Source organism: Coptis chinensis, chromosome 8, assembly GCF_015680905.1.
Source record: "Coptis chinensis isolate HL-2020 chromosome 8, ASM1568090v1, whole genome shotgun sequence".
Taxonomy (NCBI): Eukaryota; Viridiplantae; Streptophyta; class Magnoliopsida; order Ranunculales; family Ranunculaceae; genus Coptis; species Coptis chinensis.
In genome coordinates, this window is record NC_141463.1 from 81,903,507 (window position 1) to 81,929,700 (window position 26,194).

Genomic DNA, 26,194 nt, shown 5'->3' on the forward strand with positions numbered 1-26,194 from the left:
ATATATATATATATATATATATATATATATATATATATATATATATATATAAACATGACATACACTATATACTTAATTTTGTGGCTCCCGAAGTATTTTTTACATCTCCCTAGAAGTATCAACCCAACCAAAAAGGCAAAAGGGAGAGTCTTTTGTTTAAGAACCGTTCCCACCAGTTCACTCGATCTGACAAATGAAATAACATGAAACTTCGGCCGAACATGACGTCGAATAAAAAAAGATAAAGCGGTGAATCCTCAGGCCGATTGTAACATTTTGGGACCCTATTTTACAGAAAGGGTGGCCCAAAATGTTCTTGGTTGGTTTAAATGCATTATTCCTCATCTTCTCCTATTCATCCCTCTCCCTCTCAATCTCCCTCTCAATCTCGGCTCCAGCAGGGTTATTTGAATTATTCTTCTCTTTCTCCAGAAAAATTGATATTTCTAAAAAAAAAAAAAAAAAAAAGCTCCACTCACCTAAATAAATTGCTCCTCTCCTCTGGAAAGATGACACGCCCCACTGCTATGCAGTTTACTAGTATACGCTTTTAAAAATTCTGAATATATCGAGCTAAATTCATTTATTAGCACAAGATGGCCTATCAAATTCAGAGAGTAAAATTAAACTCTAAAAGGAATTAATCTAAGACTAAACTACCCTCAACAGAGTCAAATACACCCTTTAACCAAGGGTAAAACTTGGAAACTGAAAAAAAAACAGACACACACCCTTCTTCTTCCGAAATATTCGGAAAAATGGCGATTCGAGACGATTACATAAAATGGGTTATTCTTATAACGATTCTATACCGAGTCGGAACAACAAACTCAGTATGTGAACTCAGTGTTTCCCATGGTGATAAGCTCTACAACTTTAGCTTGGCTTCTCCTACTTGGAAATACCCACACGGGGTCCTTAGTGAAGATGGGTACTTCTCTTTTCTCTTAATTATTCAATTTTATTAACTGGGTATTCATTGTTTTCTCACTCTTGTTTGTTAATTTGAGAAAGTGTTTTTTTTTTTTTTTTTTGAAAATATGCCACTTTGTGATGTGGGCATGTTTGAATTTTATTAATTTTGCATTTGAGATCCAAAATGTTCATATTACAAATGTTATGTTGCGGGTTTTACGAGTCTGAAACTTTGAATTGCCTATATAAGATATTCCAGCTTATCGAGGCAACTAATAGCTCTTGTAAGGGTATGTCCTGAATTTATTGTTTAATTACAAATGGAAATTGTAATTTCAGTCCTATTAAGATTGAGAGTTTCATACCATTGATATCCGATTCTGATAGTATCCATTTGGTACAATATTTCACAGGTTCTATAAGATAGCAAGGAATGGAACTGTGCTCTGGTTTCAGGTTGGCTTCATCAGGTTACACTTTTATTCTATTTGTTTGTTTCACTAGGCTTACTTACTCTTTCTAATGTTTTATGCTTGTGGTTGATGAATTTGATTTACTATCTATTGCTTGTTATGAACCCTAATATTTGTTGCATGTCGTTCAGTATAAATTTACACCGTTGTGCCCTTTTTCTTATTTATTATTATTTTTTTTTTATGTTACATGTTTCTTACATCATATATAGTTCTAGTGTCATGAAAAAGTCTATGCATATGTTCATAATTATTTAATATGATGCCTGTCACATGGCCATTATATTGTGGTGGATTTGTGGACGATACAGATATCACTCCAAGATTCTAAAGTGGTGTTGAAGCTCTGTGTTATTTATATGACATGGGTGATACGGAAATTGATCTAATTAAGCATTGAGTGCATATTTCTTATGTTGTCACACTTGTATGCTCAGAAATATTTTGTTATAGATCACGGTTGTCTCAGGGCCATTACAGTGTGTTGAAGCTCTATGTTGCCTATTTCTTATATCAGCATAGTCCCAAGTCCCAACAGCACAATTGGTCTGTAAAGTGTTATGCACAAAACTATTGTCCACTTTTTGTATCAAAGGTTTATGTGGACAATACTACTTCAACTGGAGTCTCATTGATATCTCTCCTTGTCTGCAACAGCTCTGTGACGGCTTGATTTTCAACCACGACCCACCAAGATGTTTTGACTGTCAGGTAATAGCTCTTGTTTCCCTCGAAAGATCACAAATGGTTAGTAATTTAATATGGAAGGTAGTCGGCCTCCTTCGTTTTTTATGTTTGTTTCCTATGTGGCCTTTCAGAATTTGTTTGACCCATCTGACTGTAAACAATATGTTTATGAGGGAAAAACTATCAACTGAATTAATATTGTTATCTTCTTGATTGGAAACTAACAAACAACAAGGAGGCACAGAAATACAATGATTCCAATAGGCACTCCACTAAAGGATGGTAAAGAGAAATGTAAAAGCCTCTTCCTCACAAGTCACACCACAATTAGGAGAAGAGTTGGGGGAGGAATCTCCTATTTTAACAAGAAAATGAGCATTAGTTTAGAGTTCTATTTGCGTAAGTTAACTAAATAACTTATTAGTACCCTGAACTTATCGAAACTTTACTAAATGGTACCTGGACTATTTTTTTGGCCTAATTGTACCATGAACTTCCAATTTCTTACAATTTGATACCTTTAGACATTTATATGACCAAAATGATCTTACCTTTTAAATTTATAATTTGCAACTAAGTGTATCTTCTTTCATCAACCCCACCACCAACCAAAACTTTTTTTTTATCTAAAAAGAATAATGTAAGGTGGTGGATGAAGAAGATAAATAATCACCGTCGGATTCACTCTATTAGGACAGGTTAGATGACTCCACTAACTAAAGAGATGGACTATAACTTAATGGCAATTTAGAAATTGTAGAGATAAGGTATTTAAGGTACCAAATTGTAAGAAATTGAAAGTTCATGGTACAATTAGGCCAAAAAAAATGTTTGGGTACCATTTAGTAAAATTTTGGTAAGTTCAGGACTTCAGGGTATTAATAAGTTATTAACTCTAACTAAAGCTACAATCTAAAAGATGAGGAATCTCTGCAGAATATGAAAGCAGCTAGCGGGCATGGCTCCCAAGGTAAAAACTGCCTCATTTTTAAGACAACGTTTGTGATGTTCTGGAAATTTTGTAGACGTTCACCAATTTTCTTCAAGTTCAGAGACTACTCTGAGCTATTGTGATTATGTGTCATCTGTCTCCTCAAAGAAGTGCTGCATGATTTTTAACTTTTGTTGACACTGTTTGATGGATGGAGTTGTTCTTAGGGATCACCTGATATGATTAGACATCGAGTAGTTCCACATGCTTGATAGTGTCTCTCACTTAGATACTTTTACAAACCAAACCGATAAAACTTTGGTGAATTGTAGTCATCCAATCTGGACCCTTATTCTTTCTCCTTTCTAATTATCACAGATAAAGGGACTGTATTGATAAATATTTTTATAATCTCATATTACATGATCACATGTCTGTTTTCCTGAAGATGTATTTATGTACTACATATTGCTTCCACTTCCCGATATTGAAAGCAGAGCAGTTAGTGATTGAAATGATCATATGATTCTTGTTGTGTATAAGCAATCTTTTATCTGCTTTATAAAAATAAAAATAAAGTAATGCATGTTCCCTTTGTAAGTATCAGTAATTTTCATCCAATAAGAACCATTCTGACACTTTCATCTACTACTATGGATATCATGGTTTTCTTATCCTTATGATTATCTCGACCGACATTGTAGGATTGTGGGGGACCCTCACACTGTGGCATGGGTTGCAGCGCACTCGTAGCAAACCCTTTAGGAGGTAAACATGTTTTCCTGGCATTCTTTTTACTGAAAATTTGAGTTTTTAAATTTGGCACTTGTTTACTCTATTCATAATTATTTAGACATCTAACCATTCTGTTGAAAGTTGTGAAGTTTTGTTACTTGATGAAGGCATGATTAAAAGTGACTGCGCATTGTTATATTCCCCCCAATAACTACCATTTATTAACATATGAAAATAAATCTGAAGGCCCAGCTGAAGGTCTCTATAATTTGCTTAGAAGTTTTGCCATTTTTAAGGTTGTGATAAAATTGGAAATGGACCTTATTTTAATCATGCAGGGTATTATGTCTGCACAACTATTGGGAGATCTTCAAGCACAAAAGTTAATCTTATTGGTAAATCTCTTCCTAATCCATTCTTCCCTTGATTTGTTTATTCTTCCGTCTTTTAGACAACTATAAACAATAAAACTACTCTATTTCTCTGTTTTAACTTCTCTTTTCATATGTTACTTTTATGATTATAAGATGTTGCTGCTACGTAGCTTTGCATTTCACAATTCTCCACTTATTTTTTTTGATGATCTAAACAGATGAAAAGAATCCTTCCATGGGTGTTGTTGTTAAGATATCAAGTAGTGGCGTCTTGACTAACTGTTCATTGTCAGTTTCTGTTTTCTGTGATTCAAACGGATTACAAGTGAGTATTGTGTACCCCTAGAATGTTAATCTGCGACAACTTAAATTATGTTATTATTGGGCTTTTTGATTAAAGTTTCATTAATCCTTGTGTCAGGGACCAAATTTATTAGAGACAGTTGGGACCTGTGACTATGTAAGTGCAAATACGTTCTTCTCTTTAAGAATACATTACTATCATCAATAAGTATCTTCAATCATGAATTTGGACTTTTGTGGGGGAAAAGTAAACATTCACTCTTTTACAGGCGACAGTGCTTAGACATCCTTCAGGCTGTGCCAAGACTGTATCTCTTCATGGAAATGGGTTGGGCTGGTTCAGCACTCTTCTAATCATGTAAGTATCTTCAATATAGCGAGTCTTTTCTGTTGTACTCTCTATATTTTCCAACTGCATACATGTCACCTTTGGAAGGGCCTTTACATATTTGAGTTCTGTCCTCATTTTCAGAGTTCTATGCTTCTTTGTCGCATATCTGCTCGCTGGTACAGCTTATCGGTATTTTTCCCTTGGAATTCGTGGTGTGCATGTAAGTTCCTACCTGTCTGCGTTGTCATTTTGTTATTCGTTCCACTTGGTCCATAAGTCTGCATTTGTTTACACTCATTTGATTATTTACCATATCACAAAAGCACGCGCAGAAGACCACAACTATGGTTGATTCATCATTGACTGCATTTTGGTGAGGTTGTTGCCCTTAGAAAAATGTAACCAACTAAATGCCCAACCTGCATTTAGGTTCTTCTCAGGTGTGCACCATTTCCCTCCATTGAGTAGCCCAATGATTCTCGGCCTCCCCCATCTGACCCTCTTTTTCTCTTCCTAGTTCCTACTTCTAATGGCAATTCTTTCTCCAACTGGAAGGGAAAAAGATGAAGAAGAAAAAGGTAGAATCAGATAGAACTATAGTACAAGAGAAATGAAATTAAAATAGGTGACATGTTTTGAGGTGGTGGAAACAGATTGGAAGATGTCTGAACTATTTGATGTTTGATGTGTTGGCTTTGGACAAAATTGAATAGTAGACATATTTAATTAATCTGACCCAACCCTAGACATTTGTGACAACTAACAGTGTTTGACCATTTAAAATTGTCTATTTGTTTCTTTCTTTCTCATCTTCGTTGATTCGTAATGTAATTCTTGTGTAAAGGGATACTTGTTGAAGGTCTTGTTGGATCTTGCTACGAGACTCAGTTGTAATCTATTCGTACCTCCCGAGATATCAATGAATTAAAAATGACTTTTATCAATCCAAAAAAAAAAAAAAAAAAATAATTGAATCTTCTTTGATTCAGCTTTGAAATATATTAGGTCTTGAGGTATTTGCTTATATATGATTCCCTTTTATTTATTTCAGGCAATTCCTCACTTAGAAGTTTGGCTAAGTCTACCACACAGAATACAGGTTTTTTCCCGTGTTCTAACCTTTCTAATTCATGCTTCAATGGTACCCGTTTTCTGTATCTTAGAAGTTTATCTATAGTTATCTTTTTGATAGGTTTTACATAGCCTATGTATGTTACTAATCTGTACTTTTATTATCTTCCATTCTCTCTTTTTTTTCAGGGTTTGTTCAGATCTTTAATTAGAAGATTTAGAAGACCAACTCAAGGGCATCGGAGCACATATTCTCCTGTCAACTTTTAAGTAATCACATCCCTTCTAAGGTGTAGCATCAACTTCATATTATGTTATTAACGTCCAACTCCTCAACAAGAGCACTCCACACAGAAATGAAAAAAGAATCATTTGTTTGTTCATTAGTGTAATCTTCTGTCTCGAGAAACCGAAAGTGATATTCTAACACAGCCATTGACATTCTTTTCTTGGTCTGTAACATCACCATACGAAAAGTTCGTTATTTTGTATCAATCGTGCCAAGTCAGACCGTAATGATTCTTGAGGGTAAAGCTCAGACAAGCCATCGGTTTGGTTCTTTGGTTAGGCAGTTTTATTTTCTTTTTCTGTAAAGGTGCATGGGATTGGTTGTATCCTTTTCATGTTTGATAGAACAAACTTATAAGTTCTGTAAGAATTTGGTTATGGAGAAATTATAATTTTGTGACTATTCCTTTAGTAAAATATAATTTTGTGATTATTCCTTTCATGTTTATTATATGAACTTGATATTTGCTTTTGACTAATTATTTAACAGCCAAAAAGAGGAACTTCCATCCACACTGTGTAACGTGACTATACTCCCATCGATAGTCTAGCTCTCGATACCAAGAGCTGCGGAGTTGCAGGCCCCACAGCCCTTAATGATTTTATTGCTGAAATCTTCCAAATTTTACTAAAACATAAAACTGACCCAGCTTACTGCGTAGCCCATCTAAAGAAGAAATAAGTACTTTCCTGCGTAGTACAAAATATCCCGATATATCGTGATATTTGGAGATATCTATCCAGATTCCAGATAAAGATATATAAATATCACAATATGTTCAGAGATATATACGACTGCAAATATCGGTAATATTTTAATGATATTTGTGATATTTAGAAGATATTTTGAAATATTTGGCGATATTTTGTGTATATAACAATTTTATTTAATATTTACTATTATATTTCAAATAAATATAAATAATGTATCATGATATATTAAAAAATATCTACAATATCTACGATATTTATCGATATTTTGGATATATCCACGATATTTGCATGTGAAACAATATCAAATATTCCCAAAGAGAGGGATATATCTACGATACATATCCAGAAATTGAATATCGATAAATACTTATATCCTGATATTTTGTACTATGCATCCCTGAACCAGACTCCAAAGCATATCTAACCCTTGCCTACACATACATCTTGAAACATGGGGAGTGGGGACTGGTTATATAATGATGTGAGTATACGACCTTCTTAAGTGTCATTGAACAGTAAGAGCTTGAAGCCTTGAATGACCGTGCTCAACCAGATCAGTTGCTCAGTACTTGGAGAGAACCAGGCACGGAGCTATCCCTAAAGGCCTCTAACATTTACCAATAGTTCTTCACAGTAACTAACTATGTTCTCGTTTCCCTCTGGTTAAGCTGGGAATCGTTATGGGATTTCTTCATTGTTGCAAAAACCATTATTAATTTTAACAAAATCGTACTGTCAGATGCTAAAGCTAGCATCTTGAGTTTAATACAATAGTTCAATCCGAAGTTGAATTAACTGGCTAATTACAGTAGTAAAGATAAATTGATCATTTGCGCACACAGCTGATTTTTCTAATTGCATCTGAAAGTGGATAGATACGCAAGTGAAATTAGTTAGACGTATCATATCCAAATGCAAGATTAATGAATCATATGTCGTTACAGTATAACACTAGTAAACATACAACAATTTTTGCCCTTTCTACAACATTTGGTATGTTTGCACTCTGAATCTACTGACAGACCATCAAAAATTCAAAACAAATACTCTTAGCTGTTAGCTGTAAAGCTTCATTAGCGATGAGCTCTGACATGCCAGGTTTGCTCTGAAGTGATCCTGCTGAGTCCACAGTATTCCTATGTATTCTCCAAATGATCATGAACTCACAACTTTGCAAACGATCACTGTGATATCATCCAACTTCCCACCTGTCTATCAAAAGCACTATTTAGAATTGGCATAGGAGCAGAAGTAGGAATGACTCCAAGACTTTAATAATTGATGCAATGTCATGCCTGTTAGCTTCAGTCCCAGAACTTTCTTCCATAATGAAATATCATATCCCTGTGCAGTAACATACATCAAGAGATCAACATGTTATATAGGAATATAATACTCCTAATCTTCCAATTAGAATTACATGAATAAATACAAAAAGACCAATGACATGAATAAATACTATTGTTCTGGTAACATACCCGACTCCTGGCCTCTATTATGTATGGAGAATCAAAATTGGTATCCCTTGAATGCTCTTTGGCTAGATTAGCTAGTGCCTTTGCTATAGTTGAAGCCAAGTTTCAGATAATGTGACACTAAGACGATTACAGATTTTAATAATGATTGCTTCAAGGGGTAGGAAACTACCGGCTTCTGCAACATCGTTGAATCTGCAGATAGTTGCAACAATTTCATGGTCGAAAATATTATCAAACAGCCCATCTGATCCCAAGACTAATGTATCCCCCACCATTAATTCCAACTTGCTAATCTGGTATCAGAAAGAAATTTTCGTTGGGTAAAGAAAAAGCAATCTGTCAGTTAAGCAATATCGTAGCAATCCAAGGACAAGTGTTGGGGAACATCAATAACATGTTCCTTTATAACTGGGTACCTATTGTTGCATTGTTTAGGTTTATGATAGATGTACAGTTCCACACTAGTACGGAGATCAATTTAGTAGGAAAAAGAAAATAAAACTCAAACATCTGCATCACAGCATGCAATTAAAACATCTACTCTGAGAACCAGTAGGACACCATTTGACTTCAATACAACATAAGGTCACCAGTCCAGATTTGCTGCACATGATACAAATTTAGGTCTTTTGCTACAAGAGTACACCAGGTTCCTGTTATACTAAGGGAATAAACACCTTTTAGAAAAACCTAATTCTTCCATCTAAGTTTTAGGTAAAATACAATGAAGACAGACAAAGTTGGTTAGGTTGTCAAATACAAGACATTTGACCAGAATGTGCTTAATAGAAGGATGCAGAAATCCGTGTACCAAAATGGACCTCACTGTCACACTGTGGATAGAGCTAGCAGATATTATGTACCACGGCATCTAAGTAGGTCTGCCCAGCCATCTCAGAGCTCAACTGGTATGGACAATCAAAAGAGTGTTCTTGCGGAGATGTAGAAAACACTATCTTTCCTGTGATGCAGAAATGGAAAATGTACGATAAATCTCTATGAGAAGCATAAAAGTAAGAGAGTGATTACATAAAAATACCTTCTCGAAGAACCTTTAGTCCACAATCCCCTACATTGGCGACTTTTAGTGTCCCATTTTTCTCCAGCATTGCGACGACTCTACTCAGAAAATGGTATGAGAAACTGTTAGCTGTGTTGCCTCACATTTTTCTCCTTGTTTTTAATTTTTTTTTTCTTTTGGTAAAATAAAATTTCCACTGATGAAAGCATCTAACAAAGCGGTGTATAGATCCCATCTCTGGCTTCCTCAGGAAGGCACTGAGGAAAGGAATACACCCGAAACAAGAAATGGCGGCATATACTACAAAACTGATAATATCTCCAATAAGATAAACTTACACAGTAGCCGAACCTATAGAAGAAGTGGCAGCATGTGCTTTCTTTAAAAGGATCAGAGGATCGTAATTGACCTATCATTTTGAGCAAATTCCTAGTGCCATCAGAATATAGAATGTAGGTAGGAGATTCAACTATGTTGGAAGGTTGACATCTCCAAAGTCCAAACAACTAAATGACAACTTACAATGATATAGACTCCATACATTAAGAGAATGTGAGATCTTGTTCAAAACATAGTTTACAGACTGATATTTATAACTACAAAGAGAATATATACCTCTTCGTCCTCAACTAGATATGAAACATTAGCCATCAGCTCCCGCGAAAAAAGTGCAGGGTCTATGTTCTGTTCAGCCCACCTATATATCATGTAATAAGGACAAAAATATCCAAAGAAATTGGAAAACAAAATGAATTGTCTAGAATATTAAAAGAGCCTTTAAGTTATACCCTGATACACCATCTGCAATGGCAACAACTCCTCCATTGTAGCTGCTCACGAAAAAAGCGTCCTCTCCACCTTTTTCGACCTTGAGAAAAACAACAAGTGTTGGAGAGACACAGAATTAGTGCATTGTCCACCTAGTATGAAAAAGGATATTGGTAGTCCATAACAAGTCTACAGTTTCACAAGATTTTCTAGGTATACCTTTCTTGGATGTGGTATGAGGTGACTTCCAACACACAAAGACACCTCCAACCTTCAATGGGCCATAACAAATTAGATCAACCTCATGAGAAATATTGTTATCTAACAAATGAGAAATGAAGCGATGGCTAGAACTAACTTACTGAGCTGGGCTTAGTTCGGACTGAGTACAAAACACTAAAGAGCTGCTCCTCTTGTAGTTTAAAACTGAACCAAGGCTCAGCGCATTTCGAGGGAAAGAAAGGAAAAATGTATGAGACTGCGAAATTGAAGACCTGTAACAAATGGGAATCACCATTCCCACTTCTAGGACACCACTCAAAAAAGCAGAGAGGATTTGTTTTTGGTGTTGAGAAAGTGTGCCACGTTAAATTCCCGCTTCTACCTTCTAAGCTCAGCGTTTAAAAAGATTACAAATATGTCAGCACGAGTAGGACATCAAGCACCAGTGGTCTAGTGGTAGAATAGTACCCTGCCACGGTACAGACCCGGGTTCGATTCCCGGCTGGTGCAAGATTGATTTTGTTTTTTTGTTGCCAAAAATTCTAGCAGTACTTAGTGTTTTTTCTTCCTTCCGAAATGCTACATCCATGCAGGATGAGTGAATACGTTGCTCCACCGTGACACATAGTTTTAGTTTGCAATCAGGGAGAAATTCTCTCTGTGATGTGATTCTTTTCTTAACAGCTTCAGATGCTTCTCCAATGGATTATTTCCGCAACAAGGAATGATTATATGAGACTAGTTCGGTAACAAAGTTCAAGTTCGACGGAGTCTACGGATTATAAAGGCTACAAATAACAAACATCTAACAGGAGTTCAGTAACAGCTCTGCTGGGGTGAAATGAAAGCATATCCTTCCTATAGATAAAAACTGTAGTAAGTTACATGCACCAAAACATACTCAGAACTTATCCACGGTAATTCCATCTCTGAGGACATCGTAATATTGTCTAGTTCTGCTTTTCTTCAGTCCTGCTGTAAAATACACTTTTGATTTTTCAGTTGAAATGGAAGTCACTTTCACCCATACAATCACCTTTGTTTTTATCCCTTCTACGTCAGCGAGCTTTCCTTTCTCCAAAAACCCAGTTACTGTGGTCTCGAAACGTAAGACTGAAGAGTCCCTGTACCCAACCTCACATATAGAAGGAATGAACACAGTTAACTTTCTTGTCTCTTCATTGAACTCGTAGTTGGTGGCGTCTCGAGGAAAGATTCCTACTGGCAAATCATACTCTCGTAATAATTCTGGTAGTGGCTTTTGCATTTTTCCTAACAAAAAGAAAATCCATGTTTAGTAAAACAACATCTGAACTTAATTTAAAAAGCAAGAATGTTATCTGTGTGTAGTGGATCGACTTCACTAACAATAATAACAATAATATTCAAACACAGAGACACACACATGGCGAAAAAGGTATAGTAGGGCATAATGGATTGTCCAACCATTGGACGTCCATGAGCAAAGTAGCAAACTGAAAGACAATATTCTAAAATTGAGACTTCATCAGTGGGGGAACTAAGTATCCTTCCAACTGATGCCTATTTGCTATTGAACTTACGATGGACTACGTAACATCGATGAAAACTCAGCCCCGCATAATTTAAGGAGTGTTTTTCTTAGGAGAGCATCACAGGATTTTAGTTGTGTTCTAAGCTATGAGCTTCTGTGAAAACTAGAAGCAATGAAGAGAACAACTTTGATTGAAAGTGGATTGAGCTAGGATTTAATTTCTAAATTGAAATAAATCAATCAGTTAAATAATCCCTGCAACATACATATAGTCAGAACTAGGCCAGTTCTAATGAACCTGTTTATGTATGGATCTCGAGTGTTTTGGCTTGGAAAATTAGACGATTAGAAGAAAGTATGACCATCATAAAAGGAAGAATTACAGATTTAACCGTACTGACGATATTTTGGTTCCATGCACCACCATTACAGTATAAAAGATCGAGACACTCATAATTGGATGATTAGACCAAATTTTGTCAATCTGGATAGGAAACTTTTGGTGTTCATTGTGGGTATGTCTCCGACCTTAACAATTGTGTCATTATCTTCGTTAGCCCTAGTCGAGTCACTGCAAAACAAGATTCCTTAGTGCCTTAGCCCCGCAGGTGACTGATTTTGCACATGATCTTTGTGTCGGACTCTGTAGGCGCTCAAGGTGGGGCTCATCCTTGATGATTGAATGCCACCACCATGCAGCCTTCATCCCAATCATGTTCGTCAATTTGTGTAACTCAAGGATTTCAACTGCAAACTTCACAAGGAGAAAAGATGGTCTGATTCCAAAATCCCAAGTAAACTCGTTGGTGGGAACTTCAATAATAAGAAGAATCTTCAGTTGGTAAGCATGTGAAGAGTATCTTGGCCTCACCATGTTCATATGGAAAAGAGAAAGAAGACACAAATGTTTATCCTGATCTTAACTGCAGAGATAGGAGAACGATATCTTGAGAGCTTTCACGAGTATTATTGGGTATTTTCTATAAAATGTGTTTTACAGTCATATCAAACACGTCTTTATTTACTAAAACTTTACATGCCTAGTGCAAAGATTCTTTGTTCCTGGAAGTATTTCTCCTTCTCTTTCTGAATTGATCTATCTGCTTCTTCTCACTTTAACTTTATAGAGGTTTGGGGTTGAGAAGAAATTAGTGGAGCATTTTCACTGGTACTAGAAGGAAAATTACTTTGTGCCTCACAACACTTGTCAACCTATATTATCGATCTTCCATGCATTAATTGTACTAAACCTTCATCTTAAATTCATACCAAAGTTAAAAAAGCCAAATAGAGTTTGTTAAGTCAAACACGAAACGCACCTTTGAGTTTGTTAACCAACCACTTCGCTCCTCCTTCTATACTTGTCGACAAAGACTAATCACAAAGAAGAACGTTAATATCTCAAATGAATACTTCATTCATAAGATGTTTAAGGTAACTAACAGTGAGCAGTGAATTGAAGCTTTTAAACAAGCATCAAAACCAGCTTAACAATACGACCAAGTCAACAGTTAACCTTTATTTACATAAATAGGACCATTCTTATCTAAACTTATTTATAGCTTCCTATATTCAGTCATTTTTGCTATTTCTAGTAGCTAGCTAGCATGAATAACACCAACTGATTAATCATACACAACTGTACGAAAGTAGGCATGAGAAAAAAAAAACTTACACTGAAGTCATCTCCAACAGAATTAATTTCCTTATCAGCTCTCTTGCCTAACCAATAACTCCCAACTTTGTTCATTATCTCATCCATTCTAGCCTTCAAAAAAAAAAAAAAACTTTCTTCTACTCGAAGAGATAAGAGAAGAGAAAGACGTACTATAGGGAGCTTTCAACGACTTGACTAGGTGTAAATAGTTGAACTTTCTATCCCGCTCTTTTCTCTCTATGTGACGTGGACCAATGCAAGCCGACGTAGAAAATCGATTTATAATGTGAGAGTTGACAAAAAATTTAGCAATTTTCATCCCAAACACGCGGTAAAAATGCAGTTTTTATTTTAACAATGGTCAAATTTGAAACCAAAATTAGTGAGAAATATAGAAATGAGTCACACGGGACAAGTTTGGCTGTCTAGTATTTTTTATTTTTATTGAAAAATCAATAAATTAGAATGGGACAGGTTTTGCCGATTATAACTTTTTCAAATTTTTTTTAATAAAAAATTAAAATAACAAATTAAAACGGTTGGTATGTCACTAAAATAAGAAATTGGAACGGGACAACTATTCCCATCTAAAATAAAGGGCAACTATTTCCGTCTAAAATAAAAACCCCAAATTTTGTCCAAATGCCCGTTGGTATTTGACAGGTATTTATCAATTTTGATTTATGAAAAAAGCTGATGCGTGACCAAAAATTATAGCAGCAGCGTTGATGATGCTCTTAGTGGACCGGGCCGAAACAAATACTTAAGTTAAACTGTTTAAGGTAAGCGCACGTGAGGTGAGAGATTATTACTATGTTTGGTGCCCGAATCTATATAAACTAGACAGAACATCAGCGAAACATAACAGAAGAAGAAGAAAAGGAGCATTGCCTCCCTGACAAAAGAGTGATGGCGAGAGAAAGATCTAAAAAAGGAGCATTGCCTCCCTCACAAGAGGTAAATATACAATTCTTAAAAATATAAACTTTTCATATATTGGTCAACATGGTCACGAGTCTAATTTAATATATTGTTACTATTTAATCCTTTAATAGAATTGCTATTTGTGTTTTTTTTACGTTCTAAGATGTTTGTTAATGTTGCAATGGCAGACAATTGACAAGTTAGACAAGACTGTAAGTGATGGTAATTACTATGGAGCTCAACAGATGTATAAAACTATGACTGCTAGGTATGTGATTCTGGCCTCATGTTAAGGCCATGTTGAATTTGAAGTTTATGCAAAAAGAATATTTGTAGTTTAGAGTTCAAGTCATGTTACTGAGAATAAGATTTCTACATGGTCACAGATATGTGTCCGCTGAAAGATATGCAGAAGCCTTGGACATTCTCGAATCAGGTGCTTGCGTCCAACTGAAGCACGGACAGGTTATTTCATCTCTAATTAAACATGATGAAATTGGCATCTAAGCTATGTAACTGAATCGTTTATCAATTACAAGCAACTTTTAAAGTTGTAAGGCTCTTGACAGTTGACACAAATTCACTGCTTAGAAAATGATTGTCCCACTCATTTTGGTGTTAGTGAAGTGCTTATTATTTTCTAGACAAGAGGATGCTCTGTTGATTAATATTGATAGAATATGAACATTGACATGATTGTGAAATATTTCGTAAAAGAGTTATTGCCTGTTACTTCCGGATTCTGATTTTATTGCTTTTTAAGAATGTTTATTCTTTAATGCTTACATGTAAGTATGTAATAACCATTTCAGGTTACTTGTGGAGCTGAACTTGCTGTATTGTTCGTGGAGAATCTTGTCAAGAGGAAAGTTCCATACAACGAAGAAACTTTAGGTGAGGTTGACTTTTCCTTCTTCATCACCCCCTGTTGCTCTTCTCTCTTATATCCCATCCTAATAGATTTACATTAGACCGTGTCAGGAAAATATACCTGGAATTTCCTCAGATTTCTGTGCCTCATCACTTGGGGAGGAAGATGACGTGCAAAAGCTTACTGAAGCGTTGGGGGCAGCAAAAATACGTGTGGATGGTTGTTCATCATTCTTAAAAGCTGCAATCAGGTGAGACCATGTTCAAAAAGAGCTTACAGTTATTGTAAGAGCTAAATGGGCACGTCATGAAATCATATTGGCATTACTTAAAAGGCAAATATTGTCTTTTTCTCATTTGTCTCAGTGTCCAGATACACCATGACATGATTGGGAAGGTGTCTTACATTTACTTTACATTGAGCAGTGCATTGACAGTTGATTTTGATCTAATTAAACTCGTTTATGTTTTTTCATGTCAGTTCCATTCAGCTGTCTATGTGCATTCTTAACTATTATGATTTTATAGGTGGTCTGCACAGTTTGGAGGTCCCAAAGACGGATCCCCAGAGCTACACACTATGCTAGCCGAATACATATATTCTGAATCACCAGAACTGGTAAGTTCTTTGAGAAAGGGCATTTTGTGCCTTATATGTTACCTCATGTGACTTCATTGAAGATGCTGTTGTTTGGCAGGACATGGCTAAAGTCTCTGTTCATTTTGTTCGAGGAAACGACCCAAAGAAGTTCGCTTCTACACTTGTAAATTTCATGGGCAAGGTATTTTTCTTTGGTACTAATACACCCTTTTGGATGTTCACTTCGTATTGGTATTCACTTGACAATTTTCGTATTATCAAACTGTAAGTATGATTCTCATTTTTCAAGAATGAAGAGAAAAGATATCGATCTTATAACTCGTTGCATGGCCTTCTGTTGTTCCAAAGCTGTAGACATGCTATATGGTTTTTACTGATGAGGCCACATTTAATTTCCAAAAGTTATTTGGAGTGCTGACAAAAAAAACCGTTACAGTGGACCCACAGCTCTCATTTGAGTCATTTCCTAGTTTATACCTTGGACAAACCTTTTCTTATGGATCAGGTTACTCTGTCCTGTAATCCTTGGTTCAGAAAAACTTCCAAAACGTCAGGGATTTGACTTTGTATTAGGTTCATCCCTCCTGATCTTCTTCCTTCCGTGCAAAGTTAGGGTTTTTTGTGGTCCACGGTTAGAGAGGGAGAGAGTTCCTTTCTGTAATTCTTGTTTTCAGTTCCTACGCTCTTTTGGGCATTACTTGCAAGCAATTTGATGCTGTAGCCTCATTTTTCCTCTCAAAAATCTTCTTTCAAATTTCTGATTGTATCATATTTCTTATGCAAAAGATAAATTGCTTTCTTATTGATAGTTATTTATTTTTAACTATGTGGGCTAATATTCTTTTTAACCATGTAGTGCTATCCTGGGGAAGATGATGTGGCCATTGCTCGAGCAATTCTACTGTAAGGGTCTTGAGCTTGATACCCATTATGTATATTATGCATGTCCTTTCTGTAGAAATCACTACCATGATTTATATATTAGTATTTATTTTTATTATTTTGGGTATTATTATTTGGCATTGGGAATATCTGACCCTGCTGACAGTAACCCTAGGATAATGCCCTACCAGTTTTGATCATTTAGAAAATGAGGTGGGAATGACCCTCCTAGAGTAGAACAGTATTGCTGTAGTGGAGGGCATCATCACAATTTGTTTATTTTGCATTGTGTTTGGGAACATTGAGTGATGTTTTGTCTTCTTCCTTATTAGTCACTTGTGGTTTGTCTGAAAGCACTCGTTGCACATTTTATTTCCCGGAACATGTTATTCTAAATGAAGTGCCAATGAAAGGAAAAATGATAAAGAAAGAAAAGGAAAACAACTTAAAAACCCTTCTTTACACTTTTTTCATTCTCAATGCGCGGTGATTTGGTATTTGAGTTGCTGTAGCTGGTCAGATGTTATCATCCTTGTTTCTGCGCTATCTTTGGTTTGATGTGGTTTTGGTTACAAGTTGTTGCATAGAATGCTTTATTACTGCGTGCATTTCTACTAAAAAAATCCTCAAGTTAATATTAAAGTATTAATGAAAATCCCTACTACAGTACTACTTAAAATAAAACTTGTTATTCGTATGTTGAGTAATGTTCCTCCCGCTTGCATATATAGTCGTTAATATAATTCTGTTGATTGTAGGTATTTATCACTAATGAATCTTAGAGATGCTAACTGTCTCTTGGATGAGTTAAGGAAGCAAGTGGGATCTATGCAACTTGAGCTTCCACGCTCGGACCTAATCCAATTTGTTATATATCTTCTACAAACGTAAGTTTTCCTTTTTCCTGTTTCACTATGTATGTTTTCCCTTTTGGGTGGTAGACCAAGTTTTTTAATCTATGGTGTGTAATGGAAAATTCCACAGTTGTGACTCTTAATGTGTTTTGAGTTTCCATATACATTTCTGAAAAAGAAGAGTCAGATCTGCTTGTAATGTTGTTGTGTATCTATAGACTATAGCAGCACACTTGTCTAATAGACCGGTCCTGAAAACAAAAGGTTTTGGTGAATCAGTGCAGCAAAGTGATATACGGATAGCCAATAAAAAAAAAAAAAAGTGATATACGGATTCTCGTTTCAGAAGCAAGTGTTTATTAATTCAAATTGTAACACCTCTAGCTAGGTCCAACAGATTTACTTTTTCACTGTTGGAAGATATCTTACCTTTCGGCTTGCAATGGAAAGATCTGTTGGCATTTGGTTTACTCTAATTTTTGTGTGCAGGTTAGAAAGGGATGCCTTGCCACTTTTTAGGATGCTGAGACAAAATTACAAGTCGAGCATAGACAGGGAACCTGCATTTAATGAGGTATCATTCACCTTTTCATACTTAGTTTGAAACTCATAGTTTCTATTCACTATTTCAGCAGAACTGGCTAGCGTAGGGCTGCAGTGAATGAATATTATTGTTATTATTTTCCCTTTCCCAGTATATGTTTGCTGTTGCTCTCCGTTATTTTGTTTCCCCTCATCACTCCTTAAATCATATCTCCATTTTGTTTGTGTTACCAGTTTCATACTTCCATTATGGATAGTTCTGTAACTTTTTTAGTATGTTCTAACACCAAGATCTTGATTTAGTTGCTAGATGAAATATCAGAAAAATTCTATGGAGTACAGCGTAAAAATCCCCTGCAAGGGATGTTTGGGGATATATTTAAGGTAATTATTTGTTGATTCTGTAAGTAGTTGAGTAAATTTACTTGATGGTGGTCTCAAATTAGTCTCTCGTAACATGAGTACTATGTTTAGGCTACAGAATTGTTGTTGTTGTTGTTGTTGTATTATGGTGATATGTGTGGTCGGTTTGCAAGTTTTAGGATTGTTGATCTTAACCGTTCTCTGTGGTGCAGATGATGGGAGGTGGTGATTTGTCAGTTTGAAGCTTGTCACGATGTCTCATTTTAAACCAAGCAGCTATGCCAAGCAATCTGTTTGGCTGTAACATAAGTTCCAACTGTTCATTGTGAAAGTTGTAATTTATTGATTTGTGAGGAACTTGGTGATACTTACCATCCAGAAAAAGAGAAAGGGTACGTGGAGGGGGTGGGGATGAGAAGTTTCTTCTCCCATTGTAACAATAAATATTATTTTTTTTTTGGAACAATAAATATTGCTAAGCTCTTAATCATATGGCCGTGTTCAATAAAGCGTTCATTTTTGTGAGATTTACAAAAGTGTTAGCATGTACGGCAGAACAAAGTGTAATTCATAGTTTGATTTCTTTTTACATCCGCACTCCCCACTTCCCTTCTTTTAGTTGTCATAATTTTTGAAGAGAAAACATTTAATTTTGAAGTTTGACTGGACTTCTGATGAATTCAGTTGCCTTTGCAATTACAAGAATTCAGTTGCCTTGTTGTCACTCTAATGGTAATATATATTTGGTATCGTTCGCAAGAGCCAGAGAAACCGTATGCAAATTTTCATGGGGTTGAAAATTTCTAAGAAGTCTAACAGCTGTAATCATCAATTCAAAGGCCTATTCACATTTCCTAATCCATTATGCAACTGGAGTCCGGATATTACTAAGTCGTCAGAGCTTATTACTGCAGAAGCTAAAGAATGATACACTAAGAGCTTATTACTGCAGAAGCTAAAGAATGATATCAACCTAGCATCAAACACCAAATTCAAACACCAATGATACATGTTGAAAACACCAAAAACACCAAAACCAAAATATTTGGTTTTGGTTCGGGTTTGATCTTTGTATCAAATCACTCATGCGGTTTGAGAAACACCGTGCGGTTTTGGCAAAACCGCGTGGGCTTGGGCTGCTATTCCTGCTAAATGGGCTTCTATGGCGCGGTTTTGGCAAAACCGCATGGAACTGAAGAAGCTTCAATATGGCGGTGGTTTTGCCAAAACCGCGTTTTTTGAAAATTAGAACTGTGGTGTATAGAACTTGAAAAATTATGAGTTGTGCATAGAAGTTAAGAAATTAACAATTGTGCAATTGAAGAAATTAAGAATTGTAATTCAAAATCGAAAAAATTAAAGAAATTAAAAACCTATGATTATGATTATGATTATGATTATGATTATGATTATGCAGTCCAAAATCTATGATTATGATATAATCATATAATATCTAAAATAATCCAAAACCTATTATATTACATCAAATTTATTTAGCTCTCTTCTTACGCCCCTTACCACTCGATCCTCTCGCTCTCTATTTGGGCGTTAAAGTTTGCTCCTCTAAGTTCCTAATCGAGGCCGATGATCTTCTCAATGCCGCGACGGAGGTTAACTACTTCACTGAAGTTCCTCATATCTCGATGTTCTTGCGTGTACACTTGCGATATCCTCATACGCTTTCGAAGTCTCATCATACGCATCGCTGGCTGGGATTGCCGATATGTCGAGAATATGCCTCCTTTCTTTCTTGGCTATAATGATACAAGGCGGTCCTCATCCCATCAAACATGAGAACACGGGTTCTCATATCTTTTCGAACCTCACTGAAAATCCAAGAAAATACGATTGTGAGTACATATTATATATATAATGAAGAAGATAAATAAAACAATTAAACTCACCATGGTATCTTGATCAATATCGCGGCTCTAACTCGGAGAAACGAGCATGAGGCACCTCGGGAATGGAAATATAAGTAGGCTCCCCATCAGGTCCACACATGGCAAACATCGAGGATTCTTGCATTACGGAACCCGGGCCGATATGCATTGAGAGGTTGTGGGTTGTAAAAGCAGTATGTGGCGGATGAGGAATACGTAGCTCACGCCTCATCCCTTCTAGGCCCACAAACTTCGAAGTTGCTAGCCCGACCAGCGGGGGAGGCAACAACGGACCTATGGAGACCGCGGTTCCACCATCTATAATCTTGATCGGTGAGCCCGCTTCAACAACAAAGAAGACGATCGGCCAAGGACCACCAGCGGCATGAACTTCATGAACTTGAATTCTACCCCACGACTTTGCATCACTAACATCGGCATGGGAGCACATGGAACTCCATAACGCCCGGTTATCCGCCTCTAACATCCGGCCGCCCGCGATTACCAAACCCGACAACCACGCGTCGCGGCAAAACAACTCGCGGTGGCGTGACAACACACAAGCATCTTTGCAATTTGGATCGTCAAAGGTAGTAGACAAACGCCAAAGTCTCCACTCAATAGATGACAATGATCTAATATCAACGAGCACGAGCCATACATATATTATTCCTAATTTGCCCTCATTGCGAGTCAAGTGAAGCCCGACCAACTAGCAAATCTAGGGCGAGTATCAGCAATCATGTCTATGTTAGGACAAAGACATCGAAAGTACTCATAAAACCAAATCTCTAAAAGTCCCGTGAATCCTGCAATCTTAGGACTTCTACTTCCGAATGTCTTTGAAGCTTTATCTAATGCCGATATCAATGTGGCATATACTGGGCTACCCAGGTCATAATCCCTCATAGTATGCAAATCAGATACATAAGCATAATATCCCAGTCGTACCGTAGAATGACCATTGGGAAACAAAACATGCCCAATAAAAAACATAAAAAAAGCCCTAACATATTGATCAGCACCCTCACTACCCGGTAGAATAGTTAAAGCTAACTCCGCTCGTGTATCAGGATGCAAGAGGGGTTCCATATATGCAGTCTTAATATGAGATAGCTTAATCCCAGAAGAATCATAAGCATCCGCACCCAAACGAGGAAAACTCACAAGCATACTATCCATATTCTCATAATGTGTATGAAAAGGTATCGGTTGGCCTATACCGATACTCAACCCAGAAATCATAGTGAAGTCTAGTGGTGTGAACCCTAACTCCGACAACAAAAAAATAAAATGTATGAGTTCTACTCCACCATCTTTCTACTAAAGCTATGATCACTGCCCAATTAGCCTTCTCATAATCCGTATCAATCAAAATACCTAAAAGTGTATACAAAATATTATCTCTAATATGTACAAACTCATCCAAACTCTTAATAACCTTCCACCACTCTCTAACACCAAGTAAAGCCGATCTAACTCGGTAGTCAACAACATGTTGATATTATATAAAAAAAAATAATGCGTATAAGATAAATAATTAATTAGTCCAACTTAACTAATTAATATTCAAAATATTTAATCAAAATTAATTAATTACCTGAGTATTAGCCACTGCACTCGACACGTGTTTTGTATCACGTGTAAAAGACACAACTTCCATATCAAGTGCTTCTCCAGGTGTAAATTGCCAATCGAAATTGTTTATCTGATACTCCAGTACGTACGGATGTCTATCAGTTGGCGCGACATCCTCGGGTTCTTCTCCCCCACTGTCTTCTCCCCCATCACCAATGTCATGTGTGTACTGCCAATTATCATCGTCGAAAGGTTCAAAGGGATCCATATAAAATTTCAAGAGTTTAGGTAGGTTTTGTTTTTTTTAAACTAAGGAGAGGGTTTTATGATTGTGAGAAGAGGTGAAAATGATTGAACCGCGCGACTTTGGAGCTGCTTATATAGAAGTAGCACGCGGTGTTCAGAACACCATGCGGTTTTGGCAAAACCGCGTGGGCTTGGGCCTGTCAGTTGGGCTTCAGTGACACGGTTTTGCTAAAACCGCGTGGGCTATATGGCGATTTTGGCAAAACCGCATAGTTGCTTGGTGTTTTTTTGATGTTACTCCTGAAGTTGCTTGGTGTTTTTTTGGTTTGGTGTTTTTTTGGTTCAAAATTTTGGTATTTTTTTGGTTGAACTGCTAAAGATGCTCTAAGCCCAGCATCTAACAGGATTCTTTAGACACCAATATGCAAACCAATACAGAAATTGTTCAAACATATATATTGTTATTCAAAATTGAGTTAACATGGTTCATACATCTCATCACAGATTAAACACAGAAGAAAAAGGATCCCTAATAAAAACCTTACGCACACGACATGTTTGTTTGCCACATGAAATGTGTCTTATTCTCTAGTGTTACAATTTCTGTTGGAAATTCAAAATCCTACATGCAGAGACATGAGGCGTCCTCCAGTTCAATCAGGTCCAAACAATTTTGGAAGCTGCTGCTTTTCTTGTCGTTGGTTGTTGTTGTTTTGAGGAAAAACCTCCTCGAAGGGGCAGCCTTGGGTTCCTTTAGGCACCTATGTTCTCAAGCTGAGCACTTTTGTCCATTCTTTTCACAATGCCAGCTATAACCTGATACATTATGGAATAAGTGTGTAAGACATGGGTCGTTTCGTGAGATACACTTTTGCAATTGATATACTACTAAACTAGTATAGTTTCTACTAGTTTCCTGGTCAGTAAGTTTTACCTTTCCAGGGCCCAACTCATAACTTTTTGCCAGCCCTTTGGTTAGAAGAGTCTTCACTGTTGTCTCCCACTGAACTGGAGAAGTCACCTATTTTTCCAGGTTGAGAGGGTAATTAACATCTTTTAGCTCTTGGTCCTAGAATCTGAGAGACGCAACAACTTAACAAAATTTAAGGACTCACTTGTTGAGCCAAAATATTCTTAATTGTAGCTGGATCTGCATGTGGCTGTGCATCGACGTTGGATATGACTGGCATTCTGGGGGTTCTGATTTCTGTTGCCGCTAAGGCTGCTTCCAATCTTGAGACAGCTGGGTTCATAAATCTGGTATGAAAAGCACCAGCAACAGCAAGGCGTACCTGATAGAAGGGGGCATGCAGGAAGGATGCTACTTATAATTGTTGTTACTTGAAAACTTGCCCTAAACATACATATTTGACAGACAGCTATGTTTCCCTACAATACACCTAAAAGACAACTTACCGTCATTCGAGCTTTAAATGACTTCGCCTTAGCTTCTACTGCTTCCACTCCTTTCAGACCTCCAGACACTGCATAATTTCCCTAGGATTACGAAACATCTTGTGTCAAAGGACTAGGTTATCAAATCAGCCAGGTATATGACAACAAAAACTATGTTACATGGGCACACAATATTTTAAAAATAATCTGCATCGGATACATATCCACGTGTCCGTGTCCGACACATATTGTATGTGATATACCTCAATTTTTGATATTACACACGTATCCGTGTCAATGTACCTTAGAACAAAAGGTTTAGATTCATAAACAATCTTACCGGGCATAGAAAATTCGCGATCTGAACTTTATTTTCTTCATCCACGTCTTCGTTTGCTGCATCACATAGCAATTGCACTTTTTCAGAATCCAGTCCTATGATACTGACCATTGCACTTTTGGCAGAATCTGCTGCTTCCTGCAAAAAGTCATCGAATGATGTAATTAATGCTTCATGTCAGTGATACAAAACTGAATTATTCATTTAAACGGTTTCATTTACCTGCATAGCTTCTCCTCTTAGCTTTACAAGCTTTAGTCCATCCTCGAAGCTTACACATGAAAAATTAGTCAGGGAGATAAATAAGAGAAACAACACAGATTGATATCATTTCGAGATTAAATGCAAAAGCATCCTAAATTGATAACTTCAAACTAGAATATGATGCTGTGGCTAAGTGATAATTCTGGGAAGGTGCATTGCCAAGTAGTCTATACAAAGAAATTTTATCAGCGAAAGAAAGCACATACACAAATGAAGTAAATCCAGTGATCTGGACTGATAAATGGTTGGTGATATCCAGAGTAAGCCATAACCCTTAAACAGTATAAATATAGGTATCGCCATACCGATTTTAGTTTAGAGAAACATGTTTTGATGCCAAAAGGCCTTATACACAAACGGTATAGGCGTTCATTTAGTTTAATTTTTTTACCATGGTGTGTCCAAGGTGGCACACTTATTGAGTGATATGATGCATCACATGCACTTGTTCAGGAAACATATCTCCCAATAAATTGTTGTATGATGACAGTGCCTTCAACAGGAAAAAGTGCTAATAATTCTAATGTACATTGTGAAAAGGTCTACCTAAAAGCTCCAGCAAATGCAAGGGCAGTATATTCTCCCAAGCTTAGACCACAAGTAACATCCACAGAATCTATAATCTGCTGCCCTCCATCACGGGCACGCAGTAATTCCACCGCAGCCAAGCTTGTGACATAGATAGCTGGCTGGAAAAGCAAAATCAAATATTAACACTGACTTAGAGATCAATTGAAAATCCCAAAACAAACCAGCACTTTCCCAAGTTTCAATTGCACACACCAATATCAACCAAAGGGAGAAGATTACCTGGCTAATAACTGTTGAGTCCAGTTTTTCTTTAGGTCCATTAATGCAGACATCCAGAAGATCGAAACTGCATTTCCCAACATTATATGAAATTCACAAGACCAAAACATTTGCTCTATCGCACAAACCAAGAAGAGCTTGCTATCATATCTGAAATTCAACAATTAACTCAGAGAGAAAGAGGAGTCCTCATACCCAAGTATGTTATTTGCTTTCTCATATAACGCAGCAGCAGCTTGTACCTTTTGGGCCTCATTACCCATTCCCACAGCTTGTGCACCCTAAGAAAAGCCATAGAAACTCGGGTTGTGTAAAAGACTGTAACAGTATCAACAACCTCAAAAGACTATGTTGCATATATAAAAGGTAAGCAATAGTCCTTTATAATATCATCACATTGGCGCAAAGGGTATGTTGTATTGTATCACAATTTAACAAGTTTGTCCCATTTGAATTCTTAAAATTTGGTTCCAACAATGACAAGTTGTGGGCATACCTGACCGGGGAAGAGAAAAGCAGTAGTGGGCTTATAATCCACAAACAAACCATCGTCAACAACAGATGTACTAGATCCAACTGACACACTCATACATAACCTGGACGGTTTAACTCTTCCATTTGTCAATCCAGAAAAACGTAAAGAATCAAACTTTGGATGAAATGAAATCTTGTGAAGTGAAGCTGAAGGAACAAGAAGAGCTGCTGCTGAAGAAGAAGAAGAACAAGCCATTGTTGTAATAAGAGAGTTAGAAAAGCGAGAAACAAATGAAGGACAACAAGTGAGAATGAACATGCAGCAGCATTAATGAATTTTTATGTGTACTAGAAAGCAATGGTTTTCAATCGACGGAGTTTGCCAAGTTACAGCATTGAAGGGGCCGTTGTAGAGTAGGCAAGAAAATTGCAGACAGATGGGCCGGGCCGAGTACGTTTGAAAGGCCCAGTGCGTGTGAGGCCCAAACTGAAGTCCTTCTGGTGCTGACTCGGAAGAAGATGAAACTCTTGTACTAGTATACTGCGATATAGTGGGGGCCTGAGCGGAAAGGGAGGAATGGAGAGGGAAAGATTAAGAAGGCGTGGAGAGGGAGAGGGACGAAGATAAGAGATGAGGAATGAAAAGTGAGGACAGACAGAGAAAAACCAACCAAATGACTTTTTGT

At 36.8% G+C, this 26,194-nt stretch overlaps 5 protein-coding genes and 1 non-coding gene across 16 annotated transcripts; 3 read left to right on the plus strand and 3 right to left on the minus strand.

Annotated features, from left to right (window-relative positions):
• Positions 1–693: 693 nt before the first annotated feature.
• Positions 694–6,541, plus strand: LOC147483483 (autophagy-like protein). Its single transcript, XM_086577941.1, has 11 exons — positions 694–931; positions 1,329–1,371; positions 2,046–2,099; positions 3,711–3,774; positions 4,080–4,136; positions 4,334–4,440; positions 4,537–4,575; positions 4,688–4,776; positions 4,891–4,969; positions 5,801–5,848; positions 6,010–6,541. The coding sequence occupies exons 1-11, from the start codon at positions 759–761 to the stop codon at positions 6,088–6,090; spliced, it is 834 nt and encodes a 277-aa protein (XP_086434067.1). The 5' UTR covers positions 694–758; the 3' UTR covers positions 6,091–6,541.
• A 1,165-nt stretch (positions 6,542–7,706) lies between these two features.
• PBCP (Protein phosphatase 2C family protein) lies at positions 7,707–10,895 on the minus strand. 11 transcript variants are annotated; one of them, XM_086577109.1, is made up of 11 exons: positions 10,452–10,874; positions 10,309–10,360; positions 10,110–10,189; positions 9,937–10,018; positions 9,660–9,730; positions 9,340–9,419; positions 9,164–9,261; positions 8,470–8,593; positions 8,301–8,383; positions 8,118–8,166; positions 7,707–8,030 (listed from the first exon to the last, which is right to left on the minus strand). In XM_086577109.1, the coding sequence occupies exons 1-11, from the start codon at positions 10,604–10,606 to the stop codon at positions 7,978–7,980; spliced, it is 927 nt and encodes a 308-aa protein (XP_086433235.1). In that variant the 5' UTR covers positions 10,607–10,874; the 3' UTR covers positions 7,707–7,977. The 11 variants fall into 11 exon arrangements, 8 of the variants coding, with proteins under 8 accessions (XP_086433235.1, XP_086433239.1, XP_086433240.1 ...); XR_015204393.1 differs by having other exon boundaries at positions 8,008–8,030; positions 8,301–8,378; positions 10,452–10,889; XR_015204395.1 differs by lacking the exon at positions 9,164–9,261 and having other exon boundaries at positions 8,301–8,378; positions 10,452–10,888.
• TRNAG-GCC (transfer RNA glycine (anticodon GCC)) lies at positions 10,751–10,821 on the plus strand. Its single transcript has one exon. It is a non-coding gene; the product is annotated as a tRNA-Gly (tRNA).
• A 122-nt stretch (positions 10,896–11,017) lies between the features above and the next one.
• On the minus strand, positions 11,018–13,675 carry LOC147483486 (uncharacterized protein At5g01610-like). The gene is made up of 3 exons (XM_086577117.1): positions 13,500–13,675; positions 13,144–13,198; positions 11,018–11,583 (listed from the first exon to the last, which is right to left on the minus strand). Exons 1-3 carry the CDS (start codon positions 13,584–13,586, stop codon positions 11,213–11,215), a joined length of 513 nt encoding a protein of 170 aa, XP_086433243.1. The 5' UTR covers positions 13,587–13,675; the 3' UTR covers positions 11,018–11,212.
• Positions 13,676–14,277: 602 nt separating this feature from the next.
• LOC147483487 (golgi-to-ER traffic-like protein) lies at positions 14,278–19,054 on the plus strand. Its single transcript, XM_086577950.1, is given in 13 exon segments — positions 14,278–14,438; positions 14,594–14,673; positions 14,792–14,870; positions 15,218–15,299; positions 15,377–15,430; positions 15,433–15,526; positions 15,804–15,894; positions 15,974–16,057; positions 16,733–16,779; positions 17,517–17,645; positions 18,102–18,186; positions 18,459–18,539; positions 18,731–19,054. Coding segments are annotated over 13 exon segments (984 nt in total). The 5' UTR covers positions 14,278–14,390; the 3' UTR covers positions 18,761–19,054.
• Positions 19,055–22,666: 3,612 nt separating this feature from the next.
• EMB3147 (Acyl-carrier-protein S-malonyltransferase) lies at positions 22,667–25,899 on the minus strand. The gene is made up of 10 exons (XM_086580052.1): positions 25,531–25,899; positions 25,230–25,315; positions 25,035–25,101; positions 24,771–24,913; positions 24,183–24,231; positions 23,961–24,098; positions 23,642–23,722; positions 23,341–23,517; positions 23,160–23,246; positions 22,667–23,041 (listed from the first exon to the last, which is right to left on the minus strand). The coding sequence occupies exons 1-10, from the start codon at positions 25,825–25,827 to the stop codon at positions 22,979–22,981; spliced, it is 1,188 nt and encodes a 395-aa protein (XP_086436178.1). The 5' UTR covers positions 25,828–25,899; the 3' UTR covers positions 22,667–22,978.
• Positions 25,900–26,194: the final 295 nt, after the last annotated feature.

Bases quoted from the DNA above. Each gene is read 5' to 3' on its own strand.
- EMB3147 (XM_086580052.1), bottom strand. From the start codon at position 25,827: ATGTTCATTCTCACTTGTTGTCCTTCATTTGTTTCTCGCTTTTCTAAC. The intron at 24,914-25,034 runs GTAATCTTCTCC...TTGCTTTTCCAG, and splicing joins ACTCAACAGTTATTAGCCAG to CCAGCTATCTATGTCACAAG. The intron at 23,247-23,340 runs GTGAGTCCTTAA...CTGGAAAAATAG, and splicing joins AGAATATTTTGGCTCAACAA to GTGACTTCTCCAGTTCAGTG.
- PBCP (XM_086577109.1), bottom strand. From the start codon at position 10,606: ATGGTGATTCCCATTTGTTACAGGTCTTCAATTTCGCAGTCTCATACA. The intron at 9,262-9,339 runs GTATTTTTATGT...TCTGCATCACAG, and splicing joins ACTAAAGGTTCTTCGAGAAG to GAAAGATAGTGTTTTCTACA. The intron at 8,031-8,117 runs GCATGACATTGC...TTTGATAGACAG, and splicing joins TCTGGGACTGAAGCTAACAG to GTGGGAAGTTGGATGATATC.
- LOC147483486 (XM_086577117.1), bottom strand. From the start codon at position 13,586: ATGGATGAGATAATGAACAAAGTTGGGAGTTATTGGTTAGGCAAGAGA. The intron at 13,199-13,499 runs GTAAGTTTTTTT...CTTTGTGATTAG, and splicing joins CTGTTGGAGATGACTTCAGT to TCTTTGTCGACAAGTATAGA. The intron at 11,584-13,143 runs GTGCGTTTCGTG...TCTTTTTGTTAG, and splicing joins GTTGGTTAACAAACTCAAAG to GAAAAATGCAAAAGCCACTA.
- LOC147483483 (XM_086577941.1), top strand. From the start codon at position 759: ATGGCGATTCGAGACGATTACATAAAATGGGTTATTCTTATAACGATT. The intron at 1,372-2,045 runs GTTGGCTTCATC...TGTCTGCAACAG, and splicing joins GAACTGTGCTCTGGTTTCAG to CTCTGTGACGGCTTGATTTT. The intron at 3,775-4,079 runs GTAAACATGTTT...TTAATCATGCAG, and splicing joins CGTAGCAAACCCTTTAGGAG to GGTATTATGTCTGCACAACT.